The sequence below is a fragment of the Bos mutus genome, chromosome 29 (assembly GCF_027580195.1).
Source record: "Bos mutus isolate GX-2022 chromosome 29, NWIPB_WYAK_1.1, whole genome shotgun sequence".
NCBI lineage: Eukaryota > Metazoa > Chordata > Mammalia > Artiodactyla > Bovidae > Bos > Bos mutus.
In genome coordinates this window covers 36,316,503-36,343,683 of record NC_091645.1, presented here as the reverse complement: position 1 = coordinate 36,343,683, position 27,181 = coordinate 36,316,503, and the positions used below count along the sequence as shown (strand labels likewise).

Here is a 27,181-nt window from a genome sequence, read left to right as displayed (position 1 = left end):
AAAGAGGGACGGAGCTTCCCAGGGTAACTGGACTCCACCTTACCACTCATTTCACAAACAATGGGTGTGAGCAAGTGTCAGGATGAGCTCTAATGTTAAATCAATTCCCACGTTGATGGGAAAGTGAAGAGGTGCGCTCCAGCCTCTGGCTCTGACACACTGTCCCTCTCGAGTATGTGGCTCCATTAGCCTCTTAACTGACAGCACTGCCTCTAGCATTGTCTCCTGATAGCACTGCCTGTGGCATCATCTGTTAATAGAGGAAAATTTTGGTCAGGTTTATGCCTTATACGTGAAAGTCCTTCCTTTGACTTCAGAGAAAAGCTCTGTGATCAAAAGAAGCTGCACTTGGGATCCTGTCCCCTTTCCACCCTGGTAGAGTACACCCTTTTAGTCGTTCAGTCGTGTCCAACTCTTTGTGACCCCAGGATCTGTAGCCCACCAGGATCCTCTGTCCATGGGATTTCCCAGGCAAGAATACTGGAGTGTGTTGCCATTTCCTTCTCCAGGGGATCTGCGCAACCCCTGGATCAAAGCCATGTCTCTTACATTGTCAGGCGGGTTCTTTACCACTTAGCCACCAGGCAAGCCCAGAGTATACCCTTTGTCTCACTCCAAAACCTAAATACAGCATTTCTTCTGTGAACCCTTCCTGGTTTCCAGCACCTGCAACAATGAAGTGAGCTGGAAGGCATGTGGAGTTTCAGGTCTCAGCCCTGACTTCCTATGGCCCCTGAGAAGCTTTTACCAGGAGCATCTGTCCACACTCCTCTCCCAGGTTCTGATCGGTGGGTCTGAAATATAGCTATGGCTCTTGGATTATTTTAACTTCCACAGGGGATAGGCAACAGATGGGGTGGGAATAAATGCAATAGGCCAGCCCTTTAACTTAGAGATGAGGGCATAGAGACCTCAAGACACTACACAGACAGATGTGTGTTCCCTCCTGGAAGCAGCTCCTTCAAAGGCTGGGACTTGAACTCCTCTGCAGCAGTGTCTCCAGAACCTAGAACTGTGTCTACCTAGTGGGCAGATTTGTTGGCAGAATGGTGGAGTAAATGAATGAATATATCACCAAGCTTCAGCCAGAAAACTGGTCCAGGACAGCATACTGGAGCCTGTGGAAAGTGCTCCCTCACTAGTTTGCTGGCCTGTTCACCCTGTTTGCTTGACTTGGTAAACAGTCTTCCTTGTTTACCTGCGCTGTCCCCTTCCAGGCTCTCTAATTGCTTTGCATCATAGGAGGTCAAGGTTAGTCACAGCCAACCATAGGTGACCTGGCCCGGCCCCTGTGGGAGCACACGCCTTAGGGAGTGTCCGGAGTCTGGGGAAAACCGGGCGGGAAGGTCAGGGGCGTGGAGACCAGCGCGGGCTTTGAGACGGGAGGCCCAGCAGCTGGCAGGTGAGGGAGGTGGAGCGGGGACAGGGAGGGCTGGTTGGTGGTGGCCTGGCTGAGAGGGAGGGGCCGTCAAACCTGCTGGGTGGTGGCTGCACTCTGCGCGCAACAAGGCTACGGACGGACGGACGGCCCGGAGGTGCTCGGCGCAGGTGAGACGCTGGCTACGGGCAAAGGGCTCGGAGCGCGGCCAAGGAAGGGGGCTCGGTCAGGGGAGGCGGCGCGACTCGAGAGGACAGGGAGGCACTGGAGGCCCAGGGATGGAATGCTGATCCGGGGCCCCCTCGTGGCTGGCAGATGGCGCACTGGCGGCTCCACCTCGCCCCGAACCTGTGTCGGATGGCGGGCTGCCCTGGGGTGAATATTGCTGCGTCTCCAGCCTGGCAGGGCGACCCTGTCGCCTGGGGAGACGAGCTTCCAAGTGTGAAGCCCCAGACTCCGTTCTGCCCCAGGATCGGAAACTCCCGCGGGGACGGCTGGTGTCCCTCCTGGAGACCCGAGCTGTATTGCGTCCATTGCGTCCGGGGCTCATGGCGCATCCACCGCTACCCTCACTGGGCAGTGCCACCCCCACGAGGGTGCCGACCACATCCCCCCTTAGGCCAGGAACCCTGGAGGTTCACAGCAAGAGGCGATTGACAGATATTGTCCCCGGAGCCATTATTTAGCTTCCACGAAGAGGCTAGTGGGCCAAGAGATGTGAGGGGCAAAGGGTGAAGGCTAGCGGTGCTTGGAGAAGTTTTAGGTGTTCCTGTCTGGATCCAGAGGGAGAGCCCCTGGAGACAGGAGCTAACCCTAGACGTGAGAAGGGTTTGTGTTGCAGCAACCGGGAAACCAGTCACTTTCTGAAAGAAATCATTTTAAAATTTTAGCCAGGCGCCTGTCTAAAAGTAGTGGAAATGACCCCTTCCTTCATGTTCTCTTCCACCACGGCCCTCTGCGGCTGCCATTTCCCCCGCATCCCTGACCCTTGGCACGGTCGCCCCACCCATGGCTCTGCTTGGCTCATAAAGTGACAAATGGATTTTACCTGTATTTTTACATTCACTTTAATAGGTGATATAGCTTATGGTTAAAGGAAATGTGTCCTGTTTTTAACCTGATGTGCAGCACATTCAATACTATCTGGGGTTTGCTCCACGTTGAACACCGTTGGGGAGAAAAATGCTAGACTGTGAGCTATGGGGCCGACACCTGCTCTTCATGACTGAGAGCTTGTCTGCTTGATATGATGTAGTTACACTCTGTTCCAGAGTCTCTGGGAAAGATGTGGGATTAATATGAGGGCTCTGTTGAATATGGCCCCTTAATTTTACAAGGGGCCATATTCAACAGAGCCCTCATATTAATTTTACAAGGGAGGGCACCTGACAAAGGCTGAGGAAAAAGGCGTGGTTTCTGGTTATGCATTATCTGTTCTGGTACTACAGGAGGCAAGCATTCAATTTTCTTTTCAAAGAACTTAGATTTCCTCTCACTTCTTCCATGCACAGTGGAAACAGAATCACCCTGACTTGCTTATCTCACACTCTGCAATTTTCCTTACATTCTATGGGTTCCTTCCTGCCCCTACTGGGGATGTTGGTTATGATGGGCTAGGTGAAGTTACTGAATCTCACCAGTAACTTTTAAAGTATATTGCCAATATATCCTTGGTAATGTGTCTTCCCTAATCTTAGCACAGGGCATTTCAAAACTGTTGGGATTTGGCCAGGGCTGAGGGAAAAGGGGGATAAAAAGAAAGAAAAACTTCCACTTTCTTATCTCACTACCACCTTCAAGGAAACATTGGCTGCCATGCTCATTGGTCAAAGTACAGCTGTAGTAGCCTATCAAAGATAGGCTGTTATCAAACAGCCTATCTGTGTAGGCTGTTATCAAAAGATTATCTCTTTCCCTCAAATGCATCTGCTCATTGAAAATGGATAAAGGCAATTTTCCTGTACATAGAGCCACTCCCATAGCCAAAGTTCCTGTTATTGCAAACCTGTTTATGATTGTAAGAGAACAGAAGTCACTACTGTGTCATCAGCTAATGGCTAAATCTGTAGACAAATGTCCAGTCTACACTTGTTTTTATAGACAGGTTTTACAGCAGTATCTAGATTATTCACAGTACTATACAATATTGAATACGGACAATTATTAGCCAAAGATAAGTGATGTAACTCCCACCTTTTGTTTGAACCCAGCTTCCCTTTTAACCAGCCAGCCTTCTCCCCTGGGGTTAGAAACAGAGATGATTTCAATTTAGCTGTTTTTATTTCCCTTGTCTGTTCACCTACATAAAAATAAAATGGGTCTCAAGGTACACAACAGAAAGAAGAAGGAGACTCAAAAGATCTGTCCACCTTGTGTGAAGAATTAAATGGCAAACATCAAAGCACGCTCATGTATTCCCCTGGAAGGATTGAGATGTCTAAGCCATTATCCATAGCTTCCTGGTATAAAATCATAATGGGGTTTTACAGAGTACTGGGCACTTTCCTTAATAAGCAGCACTGTGAGGTCAGAGTGTTGTTGCTGTTTAGCCACTAAGTCGTGTCCAACTCTTTTGTGACCCCATGGACGGTACCCCGCCAGGCTCCTCTATCCATGGGATTTCCCAGGCAAGAATACTGGAGTAGGTTGCCATTTCCTTTCCAGGGGATCTTCCCCATCCAGGGATTGAACCCACATTTCCTCCATTGGCAGGCCGGTTCTTTACTACTGAGTCACCAGGGAGGTCAGAGTTACAGCCCTATTTCATAAATGAGAAACTGAGACTTAGAGACAGTTTCTGTCCCAGGCCTATGTGGCAAAGCCAGATCTCAAGCCAGAAATTCCTCTATGACACCACAACTCCTTGTCATGTGTTCTTTGTTGCTTAATTTGTTTAGTTTAGATGGGGGGGGGTGGTTTGTGTTTTGTTTAATATATTCTGACTTGAACTCTTAGAGTCTAAATATAGAAACACTCTTTTGGATACATTTCATAGCCATCTTTGTTCAATGTGATCACAAAATATTTTAGAGCTGAGGATAGCCTTAAAGATTATTAAAACCAATCTTCTTGTTTTCAAAGAAGAAAAGTGGATTCAGGGAAAATTAAACAAACACCCCCATGAAGCTTCCCCAAATGTACTTTGCTAATGAATTACAGAGAAAACCTAGGTCTCCCAGTGTCCAGACAGTTGCTATTTCTGACATGTGGTCTCCTGAAGATCTCCTACCTACATAAATTGAGTGGTTTATTTCCATTGACTCTGTTGCTTTAAGGTCTGTGACAGCAAACCATAGCCCCTCTGAATCCTGGACTCAGATACCTGTAGATTCTTCTACTTTAACTGTATTCCACACTACATGAGGGAAAGAATCTTGGTTATCAGGCCTATTGTGTTATTCCTATCACACTGCCGAAAGCCCCTCCCCCCCCCAAAAAAAAGTGTTCAATATACAGTATATCAAACACACTTTTGAATAAGTATGAGATGTCACGTGTAGCTACAAGTCACAGAAGACCCTGCTATGGGGGGCTCAGTAAATAAGGAGTTTGTTCTCAGCACCAGATGTCTGGAGGCGCAAAGTCCAGCGCTAGAGTAGGCTCATTCCGCTCTTATCATGCTTTCATCCTCACCTGAGGATAGGCAGCTCTTCTGTGCTTAATAGAAAGAAGAGCAGAAGGCATGTACTGCTTGAGTCTGTCCCTTTTTTATAATATAATAAGTCTCCTGTAGCGCAGGCGGCTGCGACGGGCGCGCCGAAGCGCAGGCGAGAGGAGCCACCCCACGTCCGAGGTCAGGGGCAGCGGCCGAGAGTACCAGACTGCGACGGCACAGGAACAGCAGAGAGGAGCTACCCCGCGTCCGAGGTCAGGGCGGGGCAGCTGAGAGGAGATACCAAGCGTCCGAGGTCAGGGGCGGCGATGAGAGGAGTTACCCCGCGTCCAAGGTCAGGGGCGGTGGCCGGGAGGAGATACCCCATGCCCCCACGTACAAAAAAGATCTTCACGACCCAGATAATCACCATGGTGTGATCACTGACCTAGAGCCAGACATCCTGGAATGTGAAGTCAAGTGGGCCTTAGAAAGCATCACTACGAACAAAGCTAGTGGAGGTGATGGAATTCCAGTTGAGCTATTCCAAATCCTGAAAGATGATGCTCTGAAAGTGCTGCATTCAATATGCCAGCAAATTTGGAAAACTCAGCAGTGGCCACAGGACTGGAAAAGGTCAGTTTTCATTCCAATCCCAAAGAAAGGCAATGCCAAAGAATGCTCAAACTACCACACAATTGCACTCATCTCACACGCTAGTAAAGTAATGCTCAAAATTCTCCAAGCCAGGCTTCAGCAATATGTGAACCGTGAACTTCCTGATGTTCAAGCTGGTTTTAGAAAAGGCAGAGGAGCCAGAGATCAAATTGCCAACATCCGCTGGATCATGGAAATAGCAAGAGAGTTCCAGAAAAATATCTATTTCTGCTTTATTGACTATGCCAAAGCCTTTGACTGTGCATCACAAGAAACTGGAAAATTCTGAAAGAGGTGGGAATACCAGAACACCTAATCTGCCTCTTGAGAAATTTGTATGCAGGTCAGGAAGCAACAGTTAGAACTGGACATGGAACAACAGACTGGTTCCAAATAGGAAAAGGAGTTCGTCAAGGCTGTATATTGTTACCCTGTTTATTTAACTTATATGCAGAGTACATCATGAGACACGCTGGACTGGAAGAAACACAAGCTGGAATCAAGATTGCCGGGAAAAATATCAATAACCTCAGAGATGCAGATGACACCACCCTTATGGCAGAAAGTGAAGAGGAACTCAAAAGCCTCTTGATGAAAGTGAAAGTGGAGAGTGAAAAAGTTGGCTTAAAGCTCAACATTCAGAAAACGAAGGTCATGGCATCTGGTCCCACCACTTCATGGGAAATAGATGGGGAAATAGTGGAAACAGTGTCAGACTTTATTTTTCTGGGCTCCAAAATCACTACAGATGGTGACTGCAGCCATGAAATTAAAAGACGCTTACTCCTTGGAAGGAAAGTTATGACCAACCTAGATAGCATATTCAAAAGCAGAGACATTACTTTGCCAACAAAGGTCCGTCTAGTCAAGGCTATGGTTTTTCCTGTGGTCGTGTATGGATGTTAGAGTTGGACTGTGAAGAAGGCTGAGTGCCGAAGAATTGATGCTTTTGAACGGTGGTGTTGGAGAAGACTCTTGAGAGTCCCTTGGACTGCAAGGAGATCCAACCAGTCCATTCTGAAGGAGATCAGCCCTGGGATTTCTTTGGAAGGAATGATGCTAAAGCTGGAACTCCAGTACTGTGGCCACCTCATGTGAAGAGTTGACTCATTGGAAAAGTCTCTGATGCTGGGAGGGATTGGGGGCAGGAGGAGAAGGGGACAACAGAGAATAAGATGGCTGGATGGCATCACTGACGCGATGGACATGAGTTTGGGTGAACTCCGGGAGTTGGTGGTGGACAGGGAGGCCTGGCATGCTGCGATTCATGGGGTCGCAAAGAGTCGGACACGACTGAGTGACTGATCTGAACTGATCTGATATGAACCTTCAAGTTGTGAACTTTCAGAGATGTGAACATGAATTCCATCTCCATCAGGTGTGAGGGAAACTGCAGCCTGCCCTCCATCCTGTTGCTGATGATCCTTCAGCTCAACCATCTCCCTCCTCCTCTCCTTCCTCCAGTCAGTAACTCTTCTTGCCTGTTTAGGCAATACCAGCCCCTGTGTACCTGCTGTTGTACTGTACTACTGACATTTCAAGGTACTGTTCAGTTCAGTTCAGTCATTCAGTCATGTCTGACTCTCTGTGACTCCATGGACTGCAGCATGCCAGGCTTCCCTGTCCATCACCAACTCCTGGAGCTCATACCAACTCCCAGAGCAGTACCCACTACAAGGTACTGTACTATAGGATTAACAATATTTTCATTATTTTTGTGTATGTTTTTTATACATTATCTGTGTGAAAAGTATTATAAACCTATTACAGTACAGTACTATACAGCCAATTGTATTGGGTACCTAGGCTAACTTTGTTGGATTTACAAATTGGACTTACAAACGCACTGTCAGGGCTTCCCTGGTGATCCAGTGGTTAAGAATCTGCCTAGCAAGATACTCGTTCGATGCCTTATATGGCAAGATCCCACAAGCCATGGAGCAACTAAGCCCATGAGCCACAACTACTAAACCAGCACTCTAGAGCCCTTGAGCCATGCTCTGCAACAAGAAGTCTGCACACGACAGCTGGAAGGTAGCCCCTGCTTGCCACAACTAGAGAAAAGCCTGAACGCAGTCATGAAGACCCAGTGCAGGCAAAACAAAAAAGACAAAACAGACTCAGAACGGAACTTGTTTATATGTAGGAGACTTACTGTAACATTAAGATCTTCCCAGGAAGCTCCACCCAGTAGACCCCTTACATCTCACTGCTATAAAAATTACACCACACAACCACCCCAAACTGTAAGGAGCCTGAGAAAATCTAGTGTTTTAGTTGAATGTGTTGCCAATACAGTAAAATAAGGACCCTGTGAATAAGGAAGAAGGGATATCTGGTAAAGCAAATAGCAGCGTCTACCACAGTGTGCTTTATGGGTCACTGACTGTTTTCTACATCTGCTGTTGTTTTTCATTTTATTTACTTTTTATTGTTTGGTTAACTAAAAAGCAATAAACAAGACAGTGGATCTAGGGAACTTTTTGAAATTGTAGGTTCCAAGTCTGGCCCTGAGAAATGCTGATTATTTAGATCTGGGATGGGTCTATGAATCTGAACTATAAACTGGGCACTGCAGGTAATCTGAATGCAGATGGTCACAGGACTACAACTTGAAAAAAACTGAATTTGGAGGAGTTTGGTAAAGGCTGCTTCATTTTATTCCAACAGCTTTCTGTCTCACTCCTCTTGAGGCTATCACTTTTTTTTTTTAATTCCCCATTTTGGTCAAAACAAATAAAATAGAAAAGATAGGAAAATTAGAATTCGAATTCAAGAGATCCAACATCTAAGTAATTAATATGTTTCAGAAAGAATAGTAGGAATTATATAACAGAAGAAAACCACCCACAACTGAAGAGTATGACTTTTAGATTGAAAAGGTCTTTAAAGTGCCTAGAACAATGACCAAACCAAACAAAAAAAGCCCAACATCAACTTACAACACTGTGAAATATCAGAATATGAGGATAAAAAAAGAGAAGGCCATACAAACTTATAATTTTAAAGAATCTGCCTGCCAATGCAGGTGCCACAAGAGATGTGGATTAATCCTTGTGTCAGGAAGATTCCCTGGAGAAGGAAGTGACAACCCACTTCAGTATTCTTGCCTGGAAAACTCCATGAACAGAGGAGTGTGGTGGGCTACTGTTCATGGGGTTGCAGAGTTGGATATGACTGAGCACACACACACATACACAAACATCTGTTAAGTTCTACAAGGTTTTTGCGGAGTCAGTACTAAGCTACCTCTCCACTTTCAATGCTTTTTGCTATGTTTTTCTTATATTTTCTATCATATTCCCAAATAACATGCAAATATTGGCTCTTTTTTTATCCACTCTTTTTTTATCCACCATTCTAGATAATATCTAGATGATATCTAGAAGGATGAGGTTTATTTTTTAATTGAAGGATAATTGCTTTACAGAATTTTGTTGTTTTCTGTCAAACCTCAACATGAATCAGTCATAGGAAGGATGAGGTTTTAGCTCTCTTAAACCCTCATAATTCTACCTCACATTCGCTTCCCTTTCTTGCATGGTCTCTATAGTCATATTCTAATATTTTCAGATACAGTAACATTTAGGGTTTACATTTTTATGCCTATGTAAATATTCACAACTCAGACATGTGATAAACCAAGATTTTTTTACACCTCCTTTCTTGTATACCTTTTTCTCTGCCCACTGGAGTTAGTCATTGCTGCATCTTCCTCAAATGCTTAGGTTTTGAATATGCATTACTATTAAGCTGGCCAAAAAGTTCATTTGTGTTTTTCTGTAACGTGGTAAAAACTGAGTGAACTTTTTGATCAACCTGGTACTTCGAGCCTAACCTTTGACAAGGTGGTAAAATCTCAGTAGAGTTAATCAACATCAAGTAAGTAGCCAGTTTTTTTTTTTTGGTTTTTTTTTTCCCTTGGAAACATCTCTGCCTCAGCCAGCCCCCATTCCTTCTCTGAGCTCCTTCTCATCCTGGGAGCTCCTGGTTGGCCCTCCTTCCTGAGTTTCCTCTGGGTTCACCAGCTCACCTTGGAGGTCTGTGATCACCAATGACTGGGACATCTTTTGCAGCTGATATGGCAGGAAACATTCCACTCCTCAGTATTAGTAGAATGAGAACAGGTTTATCTGGAGTTGGCTGAACTCAAGTTTGAGGGAAGCTAAGTGTTTTCAAAACCTGTCTATGGGAAATGGGAGGAAGAGCTTGCCAGAGCAAGAAGGGCCACTAGTGAAGCTGGAGGCTGGGCAGCCATCTTGTTCACTGGGAAAGTGCTGGACACTTCACTGAAAGTGGGGTAGGGAAATATGTTAAACTTTTCTTCCCTTGTTGCTTGAAAAATAACCCATCTTTCAAGTCCAGATATCCCCCTTTTACTCTAAGTATGTTGAAGTGGCAACTGGTAACTGGCCCTCTGTTGATGACATCTGTAAGCTTTCATCTTCCTTCACCATGGCTCAACCTGCTCAAATTCTTTTAACGTAAGTTCTCTGTGCCCAAAGCACTGTGAGGCCAAACAAACTGAAATGTCAGAGTTTGGAGCAGAGAAAGGTTTATTGCTAGGCCACGTGAAGAGATGAGGTGGCTCAAGTCCTAAAAAGCCTTTAGTCCCCAAAGAGTTTCAGCAAAGCATCTTTAAAGGGCAGGTTGGGCGCGTGGGGGTGGGGATGGGGGTCGCAGAGTAAAGGTGTACAGTTCTCTGACTGGCTGATGGTGAGGCAGTAGGGCGATATCACAGGAGTTAACCTATCAGTCCTTAGGCTCCAGGAGGTCTGTGGCTATATGCTCATGGTCATCAAGTAGTTAACATCATCCACTTGCTGGAGAAGGGGAGGTTTGTACATCTGCAAAACAACTCAGGAAATGTGCATCAAATACTGTCATCTGGGTACTTCAGTTCAGGCTCTCAGTCGTGTCCGACTCTTTGTGACCCCATGGACTGCAGCATGCCAGGCTTCCCTGTCCATCACCAACTCTCAGAGCTTGCTCAACCTCATGTCCCATTGAGTTGGTGATGCCATCCAACCATCTCATCATCTGTCATCCCCTTCTCCTCCTGCCTTCAATCTTTCCCAGCATCAGGGTCTTTTCCAATGAGTCTGTTCTTCGCATCGGATGGCCAAAGTATTTCAGCTTCAGCTTCAACATCAGTCCTTACAATGAATTCATAAAGGAGCTAAAGCAGAGGATATGGGGAAAGGTCCCATAGAGTGCTTCTCAGTTACAGTCCCTTTTCATTTTTTGTTTCACAAACGGATTTTAGAACGAGGAAAGGCCATGGAAATTACCTCTTCCAAACTATATCGATTTAACTGTTGGAAACACACACACACACACACACACAATGTGAGAGTTTCAAGTTAAGTTTTATTTGGGACAAAATGAGGACCACAGGCTGAGAGACAGCATTTCAGATGGCTCTGAGAAACTGCCATCTAAGGGAGGAACTGGGATATATAGGAGTTTTGCATCAAAGGACGGGTAGTTTCCTCTGTGCTCAGGGACTATCTCATGGAGAAGGAAATGGCAACCCACTCTACTAATCTTGCCTGGAGAATCCCATGGACAGAGGAACCTGGTGGGCTACAGTCCATGGAGTTACAAAAAGACAAAGTGACTAAGCATTTCACTTTTTCCTTCCACCCTGTTGGAGAGGGGAATTGTTCCTGGATGGTTCCTCAGCTAGAACTGGTCCATTTGTTTTGTAAGATAAGATTTATTTGAGTTGGGAGCCAATTCAATTGGAACCTGTTCTTTGGGGAACTGGTTCTTGTTGGGATAGGTGGCCTAGCTGGAATTTGTTCAGTTGTTTTTCAGGGTAAATTTATTTACCTGAGTTGGAAATTGGTTCATCTGTGCATCAGTACTGGACTTTGTGTCATTTGTGTAAGAATTTGCCTACATCTTTTGTGTTTTGGTGCCATCAAACTTATAAAAATGGGAAGTATTTCATCTATCCCGAAGCAAAACTCTTTGGGGCATATATTAGATACATTATGATCAGAAGAGTAATGGCCCCTCAATGGTTCATAATTATACAGTCTCACAGTTAGAAGCATTTTGCAAAAGAGAGAAACACTGATAACAAACCAAGGAGCTCCCTCGGTCTTGAGGCATCCATTTCTGTTGACTTAAAAAACAGTCACAACCTGAAAGTTGAGAGTTACGTTTTATTCAATGGGAATTTTTAGGACTTCAAGCCCAGGAAACAGCATTCAAGTGACCCTCAAGAGAACTGCTCCGAGGAGTGAGTGGAGAAGCCAGGTTAAATAGAAGCTTGCAACAAAAGGGAGGTAGTCTGAACATCAAAAATATTCTGTGAATTAAAGAAAACCAGATAGCCCAAGTTAAGGAATTTAGTGCTTTTCTATGTATGGGAAGATGTAAGAGTCTGGGCTCACTGAAATCATTCCTTTCGTATGCATCTCAGCTATGTGGGGCCAGTGTCCTGTGTTTTCACATCCTGAGTTCCTCCATGCTCACCGCAGGGAGTGGCTGCAGCCAATGGTTATGAGATCACGCAGATATTCTCCTCCTCCCTGAATGCCCTGAGGGCTCAGAAGCTTACACTGGAGAGCCAGATTCACTGATGATTGTAAAATCCTTGTTTACTATATGGCAAGAAATATTCCATTTCTGAATTCTGATTTCCCCTACAGGAGACCCAAGTAATTTGACAGTGGAGAGCTTCAGCTCCAGCTTGAAGCTCTGCCTATGAAGGAAAACTCCCTTTACAAGGCATTTTGGACAAAGACCACAGGTCTAATGGGACTGAGAAGTCACATTAGTGTGGCTTTCTTGTGGCTATGTTTTGGTTTATTCTGGTTATTCTGGCAACACGCAGACATCTAGTACTAACTGCTGGAGCTTCTTTTAAGGTGTCCCACCCCACCCCACCCCCACCCACCCCCACTTCTCATTTCTTTCTCCTCAAGGCCTCTGCAAACAGGCAAGTGGCTATGGAAGCAATTGAGGGACTCTGGACCAGGCTTACTCTGGCATGTTCTGAAGGTCCCACAGCCCACTGTGCCCTGGGAGCTACCACCCAGTTGGGTGAGGACTCTCTTCTCCTCTTTCTCCTTTAAGCTGAGAAACAGGACAGTTAAAACTGTGTGGGCATGGGTCAGGCCTTAAAAGCCATTAGGGCACCCGCTACTTGAAAGGTCCCATGACAGGATAAGGCGGGTCACAGAACAGGCCAGGCTACCAGCAGGGTGTCTTCCCCCACAGCAAGATTTCCATGTGCCATCTGGCACATACTGGTTCAAGTAAAACACTGAGCCTACTCCCCTAGCCACCACTTTCCTGGCAGAACCATAAGGCAGGCTATTCAGCCTGTCTTTTCTCTTACCTTCACCTCTTTCCCCTTTGGTATTAAACAAAGGGGAAACCTAGTCATCCTAGGAGAAACCTGCCTACATCTTTGAGCTGTAAATGTCCCATTTGGTCTTCTCAGGAACCCTCCTCTTTGTTGTCTCTTAAAATGCCAGTTTTATAGAGGGTAAAGTAATTTAGAAGTTGGCTTGTCCAAGGTAATCAGAAATCCTAAATTCTCTTCCTGCAAATATTCAGCTGTCTAACCAGGTGAGCTTGACTTGTTCCATGTGGCAGTAACCCAATTTTAATACAACCTCTTTTGTAAACCGATCGGTTTTACATTGCTGTACCTGACTCAGGGCTGAAATCTTGAGATAAGTGAGACCTCTCTATTTGTGTGTTTGAATGTGGTGATGGAAGTTTATTGAACAGCGAGGTCACTCCCAAGTAAAATAAGTAAGATACTGAAACATTACTGAACACGGGCTTCCTTATACAGAAACTAAAGATACCTTTGACTGTTAATGAATGTTTGGTGCCATCTTGAGATGTTCTCTAAGAAAGCAAATACTTTTAGAAATTATCACTGGTATTTATGCTCACCAATCTACAGAATGCTAATATAAAGGTCAGCTCATGGTTGCTGAAGGAAAGTAGGATGTGTGTTTTCAGTAAAGAAGGCATGTAGATTGGAATTGCATTTTATTAAGTAAAAAGGAAGTAAGTCTGACTTAGAGGTGACTGCTGCTGCTGCTAAGTCACTTCAGTCATGTCCAACTCTGTGTGACCCCATAGATGGCAGCCCACCACGCTCCCCCGTCCCTGGGATTCTCCAGGCAAGAACAATGGAGTGGGCTGCCATTTCCTTCTCCAATGCATGAAAGTGAAAAGTGAAAGTGAAGTCACTCAGTCGTGTCCGACTCTGACTCTTAGGGACCCCATGGACTGCAGCCCACCAGGCTCCTCTGTCCTTACCTCTAATGATGAGCAAAATAAGTTATGGCTACAGAAAAGTTTGTGGAAAGTGACACTGAGGAAAGAATCTTGCTCATGCTCATCAGTTTTCTGATGATGTTGAACTACATTTATAACAAATTTTAAGTTCTTTACTTTTACATGATTTGCTCTGTATTTGCCTTTGAAATCTTTGTTACTTTGGCTAAGTAAATAACTATTGTTTCACAATGACCTATGACCCTATTGTGTTTTAAATTTTTTAAAGTTACTTTTGACAAAACTTCCCAAATCAAGTTTTAATAAAGTTCTTTGGACCTCTAGCTAACTTTGGGATGCTTCAAAGAGCCCCTAAAACACCCCAAAGGGAGATATTAAACTAACTGGGTTCACTTAGTATATTAAATTACATAGGAAGTATTGTCAAATGAGTAATACATCTTCTTAGGTTATATAGTGTGGTAAATGGTACAGGGATTCTACATACTATGTGGAATTCTGATATGTCCTGGTAATATATTATCAATCATAGTTCTAGTTATTATCTGAAACAGTTGCATGTCACAACAGTAATTGGGTTGTTTTGTCAACTGCACTATCATCAGGCTTAAACATGAGTTCTTAAGTCTTTTGTTATTATAGACAGTTATGGTTTCACTGTGATGCCTTTGCAAAAACACCTCCCCTCCAAGATTTATAAAAAGGACTTTTGCATAAATATAAGTTTCTGACTTTCTGACCATAGTGCTGAACTGAGTAAGAAATTGATGAATTCTAATGGGAAACCTGATGGCTTCATAAAGCTGTTAACAAAAAGGATTAGTTACCTAGGACTGAGTGAACTGGTAAATATGGTCATAATTTTTGTGGTTTCCATCTAAAAATTACTGGTTCAAATCTATATTTTCCAGGTGTAAGAAAAACCTTCTCCTTAAACTAATTATGACTTACAGTAACTTGGTAAATTTTACCTTTTGTGAGCAGAACTGAAACATTTACTTTTCCCCCTTTCTACCTGGTCGATCCTGCCAGTAACGTATGCTTGTCTCAAAGATTAAGCCATGCAAAAGTATGTGTGACCAGTACAGTGAAACTGCAAACAGCTCATTAAATCAGTTATGCTTTCTTTGGTTGCTCAATTATTGCAGCTGGATTACAATTAGTTATACTGATCACTGTTTGAATTTGTCCTTTGGTGTGCACTGTGTCTGCCTGTGCACTATGTCACTGTCAATGATACTAGCTATATTACTTACATCCTGTCTAACGTATAAGATTGTTGTTTCTGACAGTAATCAAAGTGTAATCAGGCTTCCAACAAAACGTCTATGGCTAAACATCTTGAGAAAATAGGTCATATTTATAACATAAAATAATTGCAGTAGTGTGATTCTAGGTATGGGAAGAAGCAGCAAGGGAAAATGTCTTCTGGACTATAATTAGAGAGAATCCAGAGAATCTTTAATTATTGATGGGGCCTAGTCCAAAATTTAGCAACTGGAATGGCATATCAAGAATTTTTGCCTGAACTGGAATGAGTCTTCCAGCACCATGGGATAAAAGTTGATCATGAAATGTCTCCCAAATATTGGTCAAATTCTTAACCAAGAGAGAAAGACCTGAGAAGTGCAATCAGCAGTTGCAGCCCTCCAACATGAGCCAGCGAGCCCCAAGGAAGCAGAACACCTGCCATCTGGTGATCATCAGCTGAGGCCACTCCCTATGGTGAACCCTGAGGAATACAGGACCACAGGCCCCAGATAGCTGACACGCTATCAAGGAAACAATTTAAATGAGCCCTGACTCTTGCATCTTCCCATACTAGAAAAGCACAATTCTTTAACTTAAAATGCTGCCTCCTGGGTTTGAAGTTCAATATTTCCAAGTCTATAGGAATAAAGTAGGGACTTTCAAGGGGAACAAAGGAGACAAGTCTCAACATTTGGGACGTTGGCACTGGGGGTGGACACTCTGAAAAAGATCCATCTGATGTAGCAATTAGAAGAGTCATTGCCCCCTTTTCCACAAGACTTTCGAATGAACTTGGACAGTGGGAAATTGTTTCAGGGGAAAATAAATTCTAACTCCAGGTTGGAACTGTTTATTTGACCTGCTTTTCACTGCTTTTGTTGTCATAATCATGCATAATGGCCTGCCTCCGAGAATCCTGCCCCTCTGCCTGACTGTTAAAAGTGCCTCGGTTCAGGACTCTGTCCACCATAGACGGCAGAAAGGGAGAAATTAGCACATTCTCTGCCTGAGGCTTACCATTTAGGAGATGTTTGCAAGATAAATGGTCTTTTTTCTTTGTTTCCTCACTTCCCCCCATCTCTGATCTATAAAAGAACCTACCATCCAAACCTGGACAAGATGGCCATTTTGAGACAATAGTCTGCATCTTTTCAATCTCCTGGCTCTCCAAATAAAGTTGTATTCCTTGCCTCAACACCTTGTCTCCAATTCATTGGCCTATCGTGTGGTGAGCAGAGCAAGCTTGGACTTGGTCGCAGCAGGAGATATTCCATTTCTTTTCAAACAATGAAATTCTGATCCTGAGAGCTTATGTATCTTACTCAAGATCATGGAGTAAGTGCACAGCAAAATTTGGACCCAGGTCTTCTGTCTCAGAGGCTAAAGTTCTTTATTAGAGCTTCAAAAATAATGGAACTTAGCCCAGGTTTGTTCTTCAGCCCTTAAGACAAGATCCCAGTACCACCTGATTTTCATGACAGTTTGAAGAGGCAATCAAGAAACGTCCAGCTCCAATGCCATCCCTTCTGTGGAGCCTTCTCAAATTCTTGGGGACATTGAGAGTTACTCTATGTCCCCAAGCAACCACTGTCAGGATACCTCATGACGTTCAACTTTCACAAGTATCTAGTTCCCTGCTAGATTATAGACCCCTTGCTAGTAGGGATCCTTTCTTATGCATCAAGTCTTGTATTTCATAGGTGCATTTCATAGGTGCAGGTTAAGGAGAAAAAAACAAGGAGGAATGAGATCATCTTTTGTTGAGGAATCAAATGGAGCTGGGAGGTAACTAATCTCATTTTTGTTGTTGTTTTTTAGCTGTACTGACTCTTCACTGTGGCAGATGGGCTTCTCAAGTTATGGCACTTGGGCTCCAGAGCGTGCAGGCTCAGCAGTTGTGGCTCACAGGCTTAGTTGTTCATGCATGTAGGATCTTAGCTCCCTTATCAGGGATAGAACCCATGTCCCCTGCACTGGAAGGCAGATTCTTAACCACCAGACCCCCAGGGAAGTCCCTAACTGAGCTCTTGTTCATGGTAATTTTGTTCCATATCATACTGAATTCATGCCAGAAAAAGGTTCAGATTCATTCTGGTCTTACCCCTTTTGACCATGCTGTTTTAAGAACCCATCTCACAGAGAAAATAACAAAGGCATAGTAACTGTCAAATTCTGAAGACAAGTGATGGACTCCAGAGGTGCTTGAAGTCTCTTAGGCTAGCACAGAGTAGGGATACACCTTGCCTGAAGTTCAGGACTAAGCCACAGTCCCACTAGCCTGTTGGAACTTCCAATACCACACCCTGCGATTCTTCTGCACTCTATTACTTAAGAAGCTCACAGGAGTGGTTAAACAAGGAGCCGTGTCAGCAAAGTGACAGAAAACTGAGTCAGGCACAGTTGGTTCTATTCCAAAGTAAACACAGACCAGAAATCATGAGTGTTTCTCCAAGGAAGGACAGATTCAGAAAGTATAAAAACCATGCTCTGCGGTAAAAGAATACGCTATCTTCTTCCCATAACCTATTCCTGACTGACCAAACACATCCCCTGTTCCCACTGAAAAAAAAAAACACCCAACCACTGCCATCTCCAAGGTGACATGAAGGTTCACAGTGACTTCCCCACCTCCGGGTCAGCCACTCAAAGCAAAGGACAGGAGCCTTGTTGGTTCTGACAGGACTACGTTTCTCCCTCATTGAACGTGGGAATGGGAATTAGAGGACCATGGAAGAGACAAAGCTGACACTTATTACACACTTGTTCTAGTTAACTCCAAGACATTTTCGATTCATTCTCACAAGATCCCTGTGAGGTAGACGTTAAGGTCCCTTTTTAGAAGGAGGCGTACTGAGATTCAGTGAGTTTAGGGGACTCAGCCAAGGTCTTTGACTTTTGAGTCCACTGTTTTTTTCCATTCCCAGTAGAGACAATTTCAAGACTTAATGCATCCCTCCACCCACTGCCCTTACATACATACCCCATGGAAGAGAATAACATCTGGTCTTTTTGGTAAAGACAGTAGTGATGGTAGGGCACAGAGAGCGTGCTGGGCAACATCACCCAGCTGCAGGGATGCCTGGCTGCAACCACCTCTCAGCCTTTGTACCCACACTACATGCAATATTTGTTTTTCAAGTAAGCTTCGGTGATACTTCCCTCTGTAACCTTCCTCCTCTTTCCCTCAGGCTGGAGTCCTCCCTTTATTGTCAAAACACTGTACACTGTATTAAAAGTTAATATATGTGTCACAGTAACGAAATTACCCTTCTTCAGCACAGTTTGACGTTACTGTAGGCAAACCCCTCTGCTGAAGATTGATGAAATACATTTTCAAGAAAAAAAAGGAGACAAGGGCACCAAGACAATTCAATGGGGGAAAGAAGAATCTTTTCAACAAATAGCAGGGATAACTAGATATGCAAAATAATAAAGCAACCATACCATGTGCCCAGGGGACAGCCAGAAATGCTTAATAAACAGCATGATATACCCTCAAATTATCTTCCATAATTTGACGTTCACTGCTACATAAAATAAGATCGTATTATAAGTGGTCTTTTCCATCTTTCGTGTCTCCACCAACAGAACCTCATGGAAAGCCAACACTAATTCATTCTTGACAGTGGTCACATAACATTCCACAGTGAAGACTATCCCATGGTGAAGCAGAGGTCCAGGCTGTAACAGCTGGTAGTCTATGCATCTATATCCTGTCATCACAAATTTGAGGAAATTGGCTTTAATGCTCCCCTTGCTGTGGATGCCAAGTCCTTGATTCTGCTAATTTTGAGCAAGAAAATGAAACACTTGAGAAAGAAAATGAAATTCATTTTTCCTGTTTCTTTTTCTGATCCTCTCACTCACCTCCATACACCCTTTCCTTCACAATTCCTACTTTCCCCATCTACAATAGAGGGAAACACTGGATTTGTTTTAAAAGGCACTGCATTAACGACAGGCAAGTGGCGCCAGCCCTGGCTTCTCCTTTCCTCTGCATCACTGCCCCGCCTCCTAGGACTCTCCTTTCCTTGCTCCCGACTCTTCCCCACTCTCACCTCCTTTTCTTATTTTGACAACTTCTACCTTGTCTTACATTTCAATTACCTTAAATGAAAAAGAAAGAATACAGATTGAGGGAGATGGTTAAAAACTAGGAGTCTAAGGAAAGACATGAAACCTTAATGTTCCTTTTCCAGTGATCTCAGAATGAACAGTTGCCCAAACCTCTAGCTTTCTTGATTTCCAGCTTTAACTCAAAGCTACTATCCTTCAAAACATTTAACCCTCCCTTCATACTCCCATTTTATCTCGTGTGATACCAAAAGAGAATAAACATATTAAAAGCAAGGGAATTTGTCTTTGTGGAAAGTGAAAGTTGCTCAGTCATGTCCACCTTTTTGCCACCCCAAGAACTATAGAGTCCATGGAATTCTCCAGGCCAGAATACTGGAGTGGGTAGCCTTTCCCTCCTCCAGGGGATCTTCCCAACCCAGGGATTGAACCCAGGTCTCCCGCATTAATTCTTTACCAACTGAGCTTATCCGGGAAGCCCGTCTTTATGGAACCACTTTCTAATGTTTTCTTATCTGTAGCCTTTCCTTAGATTGAAGTATTTTACAGGATTCTGTGTATTCAAGGACCCTCACCCCTTAAGTGTTTCTATTTAATATTTCAGAATTTTTTTTTTAAGCTAGACTTTTCAAGGACTTAGTCTATCTGAATAGTATTGTACAAATTATTGGAAGTCTACATTTTTACTGTTCTGTTTGAAATTACTTCATTTCCTCTTTTTCAAGACCGGACCCATCTTATCTCTCTAGACAATCTATAATGTAGCTAACCTAATAACCTATTGGGCTTCCCAGGTGGATCAGTGGTAACCAATCTGCCTGCCAATGCAGGAGACATGTGTTCAATCTCAGGTTGGGAAATCCCCTGGAGAAGGAAATGGCAGCCCACTCCAGTATTCCCACCTGGGAAATCAAATGGACAGAGGAGGCTGGTGGGCTGTAGTCCATGTAGTTGCAAAAAGAGTTGGATGTGACTGGACGAGTAAACAACAACTTATCAATTTGTGCTTTTTAAATTTTTTGATATTGGAGCATAGTGATTGTTTCAGGTATACAGCAAAGTGATTCAGTTATGTATACACATGTCCTATACTTTTTCAAATTCTTTTCCCATTTAGGTTGTTACATAATATTGAGCAGAGGTCCCTTTGCTATATACAGTGGGTCTTTGTTGGCAATAATTTACTGATTTGTTAATGGAATTTCCCCTGCGCCTCTCCTCTGTCAAATCAGGATACTCGGCCTTCCAAGAAGTACACGGGAAGTTAAAACTGGTTCCTCCAGACAAGGTGCAGGTCTTAGGATCCACTGGTGTGGATTTTTAAACAGGTAGACGGGAAGGGTGAGGCTGGACAAACTGGATGGGCGCCACTCAAGCAGACAAGAACTGTTCCCATTTAGGGTTCTGCTTTTCAGAAAAATGGGGAAGGGCAAGGATTTGCAAAGCTGGCTTTCTGCACCCTGATTAGGAAAGCAAAGGAGTGTCACTGGCTTGATCTGGAGGACAGGGTTAAGCATTACATGAAAATGGAAATTTTGAAAAATGTTTTCCAGTAGAGGATTAATAAAGAATGAGAAGGGGGCCTTCCAGTTATGGCATAGATAGGCAATTCCTTTCTGCAGCCCCTGCCCCACTCCCACTCCACAATAAGCATACCACTAGACAAAGTTACCAAAACCATCTATTTCAAGGAACTGGAAATTGGCCAAGGTAGACAATAAATGGTTAAGCTGTGGTGACTGTTGAGGTACTTGTTAAATAAGGTCCTGGAATGTCGCATGGTGAGCCTCAGTTTGACAAAAGCCTACAACAGAACTGAAATAGAAAAACTGGTTACCCACAGGACCTGGAAGAGCACATTGTGGGCAGCAGGCTGAAGGCAGGGGGGCAGGACTGCAGACACAGGCCCTTACTAGGGTCCACAGATGGACTGCTTCAGGGTTCCCAGGGAAGCCAAACTGGTCAACTCAGACCAAAAAGAGCAGGGCTTGGGTACGCTTTGCAGGCTTCTCATCCAAGGGGTGCACTGTGGGGAAGGCCCTGGGACGTCAAATTTTTTTATCACTGTGACTCAGCAGCTGTTTCAAGGGCGTGCTCACGAGAGAGTAGTGTCAGTTCAAAGCCCCTGCAGGCCACCTGCCACACAGAAGGTGCTGAGGCAGTGATGCTATGGAGGAGCTCAGCTAGACTCTCAACAGCAGCATTTATTAAGAAATGATTCAGATCTTCAGGTAAGAATGGTGGGAGACTGTGGCCTTTTGACTGCATCCTAATGGGGTCCCCCTCACTCAGTCCACATGACTTACTAAGATTTCTTTTTAATGCGGACCATTTTTTTTTTTTTTAAAGCTTTTATTGAATTTGTTACAATACTGTTTCTGTTTTAGTTTTTTGGCCGCATAGCATGTGGGAGCCTAGCTCTCTGACCAGGGGTCAAACTCCAAGCAAAATATTAATCACTGGTTTGCAAGGGAAGTCCCCCTCAGTCCGTGACTTTCAAATAAGGTGGTGCTGGCCATGAAAACAAGTCACTTCGGCTGCCTGGACAGACACAGCTCATGATGGTGATGGGGGCAGGCTAAGAAATGTTTGGCTTCACAGGCTAAACTTGGGAATGAATGCTGGGCAGTGAGCAGGGGAAATAAATGCACAGCTTTGCTAGCCTGCGGTCAAAGTCCCAGCTGGGTGAGCAGCAGGCCAACCAGGAATTTAACAGGGAAAACCCTAGAAGTGAGTCACAGAACAGTTGAGATAAAGCTCTCCGCATATCTCTGGCTGAATGACAGGCTTTGTCATTTTACCAGATTCGAATGACCTTATACTCAGAGGGGTACGTAAAAACCCTTAATTTTTCAGATTAGGTGAAAAAAACAGTATTTTCAACAGAACATCTTTACAGTGAGATTATCAATTAGCATTCTCATTCGTGTCTTTTGCCCATTCCTCTGTGGTCTTTTCCTTACTAATATGTAACAGCTCCGTAGTGGAATATCCATTTATCACAGCTCCTGCAGACGTCTTCCTGAACAGTTTGCCTTCTGATTGTTTTATATGTAAGATGCTTATGCAGGTCACTTTCTCTTTTTGAAGTCCCTCTTTTACCCTTATGTTTAGGCAGGCTTTTCTATTCGAAGATCAAGACGTATTTACCCATCCTGTTCCCTCCCTTCTACTTAAAAAAAAAAAAAAAAATGTAGCTGTACCGGATCTTAATTGCAGTACTGATTTTCTAGATGCGGCACGCAAACTCTTAGCAGCAGCATGTGGGATCTAGTTCCCTGACCAGGGACGGAACCTGAGCCCTTGCATTGGGCGGTCGGGGGTCTGCCACTGGACCACCGGGGAAGTCCCCCCTACCCTTTTATTTTACCCATTCTTTTAAAGCCTTGGACTTCCCTGGTGACTCAGATGGTAAAGAATTTGCCTGCATTACAGGAGACCCAGGTTTGATCCCTGGTTTGGGAAGATCCCCTGGAGAAGGGAACGGCTACCCACCCAGTATTTTTGCCTGGGAAATCCCACAGACAGAGGAGCCTGGCAGTCTGTAGTCCGTGGGATTGCAAAGAGTCAGACATGACTGGGCAACCAACAGTTTCGCTTAAAAAAAAAAAAGCCTCAGAGCTAGTGTATTCTCCTGGGCTTGTTAACTCACTTAACAGATAAGACTTTAGTGACATAACACAGGTTTGTTCTATGAGGAGGGGCTCTTTCTTAATACAGCTTACAACTCGGAAGCCTCAGTCATGGATCATGTTTCCTACAGAAACAACCGTTTATGTTTTCATTCAGCCGCCTAACAGGTGTCTCCTTACTGCTTAGGTGTCCTGGGACTTGATGGCGAACTTCAAGGGCCACGCGCTCCCCGGGAGCTTCTTCTTGATAGTTGGACTGTGGTGGTCGCTAAAACACCCACTGAAGTACTTTTATCAAAAGGAGAAGAGCAACCAACTGACCCATCATTACCAGCGTCTCGAGATCATCGAAGCCGCAATCAGAACTTTATTTGCAGTCATCGGTAAGGTTGGGGGTCATCTGACTCAGGGAATTCTCATCAAACCCAGAACACGCAAACCATCTCCTGGCCCCCGTGAAACAACTGTCTCCACCGGTAGGGGTAACGGAGAATTTTCAGTTGGGCACTAACTATCCTACCACCGCATCCACTGGGTATCAAGCTTTGGTAGGCTGATGGTCGATACCGCCTTTGCTGTTGGTTGTCTAGTTGCTAAGTTGTATCTGACCCTTTTGTGACCCCACGGACCACAGTTGTGTGGCTGCATTCCTATTGCTCTTTGTCCCTCTAAGGAACAACACAGGAATGTGTCTGCAGATTCCTTGGCAAATACCTTTCATGGAAACAGTGGCATCCGAGGCAGTGATGTGGGTCCACAGGGCCGTGGCCATCCCCACCTGTCCCTGGGGGTCACTCGGCCGTCTGTTGGTCCTGGAGCGGTTCTCCAGTCCCTGACCTCCATTCTCGTTTCCCTGCAGGGATCCTGGTAGAGCAGTTTGTTCCTGACGGGCCCCACCTCCACCTGTACCACGAGGACCACTGGGTAAAACTCATGAACTGGCAGCACAGCACCATGTACCTGTTCTTTGCAGTCTCAGGCATCATGGACATGCTGACCTATCTCATCACCCACGTCCCCCTGGGGCTGGACAGACTGGTTATGGCTCTGGCTGCCTTCAATGAAGGTAACAAGGTGGTATGGATGGAGATTTAAAGGGACTGGAGCACAACAGATCAGAAATATTGCAAACTTAGTTACTTTCCCCAGAAAATCCCACTCTCTGAACTTGAAAACCCTACACAGGACCTGATCCTGTGCCCTGGATGGTACAGATGAGAGACTCCATAAAGCAGTACAGGAAAGTATGGGATTTTTAGCCGAAGTCAGGTGGTGTCAGTGGTAAAGAACCGGGCGGGTAATGCAGGAGATGCAAAGGACACAGGTTCAATCCCTGGGTCAGGAAGATCCCCTGGAGAAGGGAATGACAACCCACTCCAGTATTCTTGCCTGGAGAATCCCATGGACAGAGGAGCCTGGCAGGCTACAGTCCATGGGGTCGCAGAGTTGGACATGACTGAGTAACTTAGCACACTGGGCACAGACTCCTCCTGCCCGCCTGTGCGGCTCCTCCACACACCATCAGGCAAGGAGGTAACCCTCTGGTTAGGGGAGAAGGGCTCTGCACCTCACCCTGATGCAGCGCAGTTACTGTCTGGCTCCATCAGAAGGCCCACCAGCAGCCAGGACACAGTTCCTAGTGTAACTCATGTTAACTGGGAAAGTGCAAGCATGTCGTGATCCAACCCCGTCATCTGCTTCTGTACTGCAGGAAGAACTGAATAAAGGCTGAACGAGGGTAAAACTGAATTTCAGGTATACACACACGACTTGTCACACATCGGCAACGTCTCACTGTCCTGTGTTGTACCCTACCATCTCGGTGAAGAGATGCTAAGATTCATCCTGTGCTGCTTACACACTTACACACACGACCCCCGCATCAGAGTTGCCCCCGAGCGTTACGTGAACTGGCTTCCTGAGTGCTAGAAGGTCCAGCTTTCACGCAGACGTTTCCCAACGAGGCTGAGGCCAGGAGGGGCCGCTTGGGCCTGACGGTCTCTGCTCCACGCAGGCTTCCTCTTCTATTACCACGTGCGAGACCGGCCGCCGCTGGACCAGCACATCCACTCCCTGCTGCTGTACACTGTATTTGGAGGCGCCCTCAGCCTCGCCGTGGAAGTAGTCCTTCGGGACAACATCGTGCTGGAACTCTTCCGCACCAGCCTCCTCCTCCTGCAGGGCACCTGGTTCTGGCAGGTAAACCCATGCCCCTCACCTGGTGCGAGGCAGGATGAAGCAGGTGTGCTGAGCAGGCCGGGAGGGGCAGCACTGACGCACCACGCAAAGGGGCTCGGGGCCCGCTTCTCTGCCGCCCATGACCTGTGTGACCTTAGCCAGCCACAACCTGCTGATGCACAAACAAGCGAGCAGGCTGAGGTTGTCCCTGACCGACCTTCCCAGCAGAGCTGCTAACCGTCATCAGACTCTCCTTGCTAAACTGCTCATCTGCAACGTGGGCCCTGAAACTTTAAGCAAGGCCACACTGAACCCAGAGCTAACTGAGAGCAATTCCCTGCACAGAGGCTGCTCGACACAAGCAGAGGGGTGGGGTGTGAGCTGTTTGAGTAACTGCAAACACTCTGGCGGGCTTGGGGGCTTCGTGGGCCCAACTAACGGCAAGGCTGGCTCCCCTGTTTTATCCACCAGATTGGGTTTGTGCTGTTCCCGCCTTTTGGAGGCCCTGAATGGGACCAGAACAGTCACGACAACATCATGTTCGTCACCATGTGCTTCTGCTGGCACTACCTGGCCGCACTCTGCATCTTGGCTGCCAGCTACTCGCTGGTTTACTGGTAGGTCCTAGAGGAGGCAACTCGTGTCACATGTGTCCTCCTAACCAGCCCTGTCCTGGAAATGTATCACCCCACACTTTTCTTACCTCCAGTGACCACCTCTCCTAACTGAGCAGTGCAAACACCCACCACTTGATGAGGACCAGGCATATACCTACTTCTGTGCAAGGTACTCTGTGCCTGCACACGAGGGTGATGAAATCTGAGAAAACAAAGGACCTGTCTGGTCACAGAGATCCGACAGACCCAGCTTTTGAAGGCAGTTCTGGTGGGTTTCAGGCCAGAGGTTTGACAGGAGTAGCTCTGCATCAGGACTCTGTCCTGGTTTACTCGGAGCCCATCACCTAAGCGCTGGATCCAGGCACACGTGACTCTCAGGTGAGACACAACAGCAGGTGTTCACTACAGCACTGGTCTCCAGGTCATGAGAGCAGCTCTGAGTGCCAGGCACTGCCTGTGCCCTGGCACTGTGGTTACACTTAGTATATAAATCCCCTGGCTTCACGCTTCCCCTGTGAAGGATGCACGTCATGTTTGTAGCTGGGGAAACCAAGGCTTTGCAAGAGTGGGTAACTGGGCCAAGGTCACCCCAGGAGTAAACGGCAGAGCCCAAGTCTAACCACCATGCACCTGATCCTACCAGTTCTGTGTTGTCAGAGATGCCTCGTTCTCTCCTGGTTCCTGATTTCCCTACCCAATGCACAGATGCTTCACCCAGAGAGCTGCACACACATTAAACAGCAGGCAAGCAGGCTGTGGTTCCTTTTAGTTCTACTGCACGGTCTGTGAAATGATAAACTGGGGGTCGGGGGAGACCTACGTCCAGTCTCAATTACAACACTAACCTGTAAGTACTACTGACCCTGAGGCCCTTCATCTACCAGAGTCCTGTCTATGTGGTCAGAAAGGTAGTATATGAAAGAGAAAGAATGCTCTGAGAGCTGGTGAATGCCTCTGCACCCCTGGGTGAGGGAGTAAGTCAACTTGGGGGCTCACCCATCTGCCCTTGCTGTCCCCGTTACAGCTTCTTGACGCGGGTGAAGAGGCCGGAAGACAGGGAAGTCATTGGGATTCAGAAGCTGAGGTCGGATCACACATACCGGAAGGCCCTCCTGAGTGGCTCAGATGAGGAGTAGGGGCAGCTCCCAGTCAGCAGTGGAGGGTGGTGTGTCCTAAAGGTGCTCAGCCAGCAATCAGCGGGCCGGCTCCCTGCCTCCACCGCCGCCCTCACCGTGATCTGCTCCCAGGGTCCCACCATCTTGCTTAACCAACTAAGGTCTGTATGGGTGTGCTATCCTGTCGAGAAAAATGAAGTCAACCTTCATGTACGTCTCAGAATAAGGAGAAATCAGACTGAAAGTTTCAGAACAGGAAGTGACCACCCGGATGAATTCAGGATACAAATCCAGAAGAATTTACTGTTTTGATAATTTAGCACCGTTTCTCTCAAATGCGGCAGGTACTTTCCTATCAGAAATCAATTCAATGATAGAACCTTTAGAGAGAGAATTCTAATTTTTCTAAGTAA

General features: G+C 45.6%; 1 protein-coding gene across 1 annotated transcript; it reads left to right on the top strand.

The window, feature by feature from the left end:
* The first annotated feature begins 1,463 nt into the window (after positions 1 to 1,463).
* TMEM45B (transmembrane protein 45B) lies at positions 1,464 to 26,899 on the top strand. The gene is made up of 6 exons (XM_005887541.3): positions 1,464 to 1,548; positions 23,046 to 23,241; positions 23,718 to 23,924; positions 24,873 to 25,057; positions 25,508 to 25,653; positions 26,678 to 26,899. The coding sequence occupies exons 2-6, from the start codon at positions 23,061 to 23,063 to the stop codon at positions 26,787 to 26,789; spliced, it is 831 nt and encodes a 276-aa protein (XP_005887603.1). The 5' UTR covers positions 1,464 to 1,548; positions 23,046 to 23,060; the 3' UTR covers positions 26,790 to 26,899.
* The last annotated feature ends 282 nt before the right edge of the window (positions 26,900 to 27,181 follow it).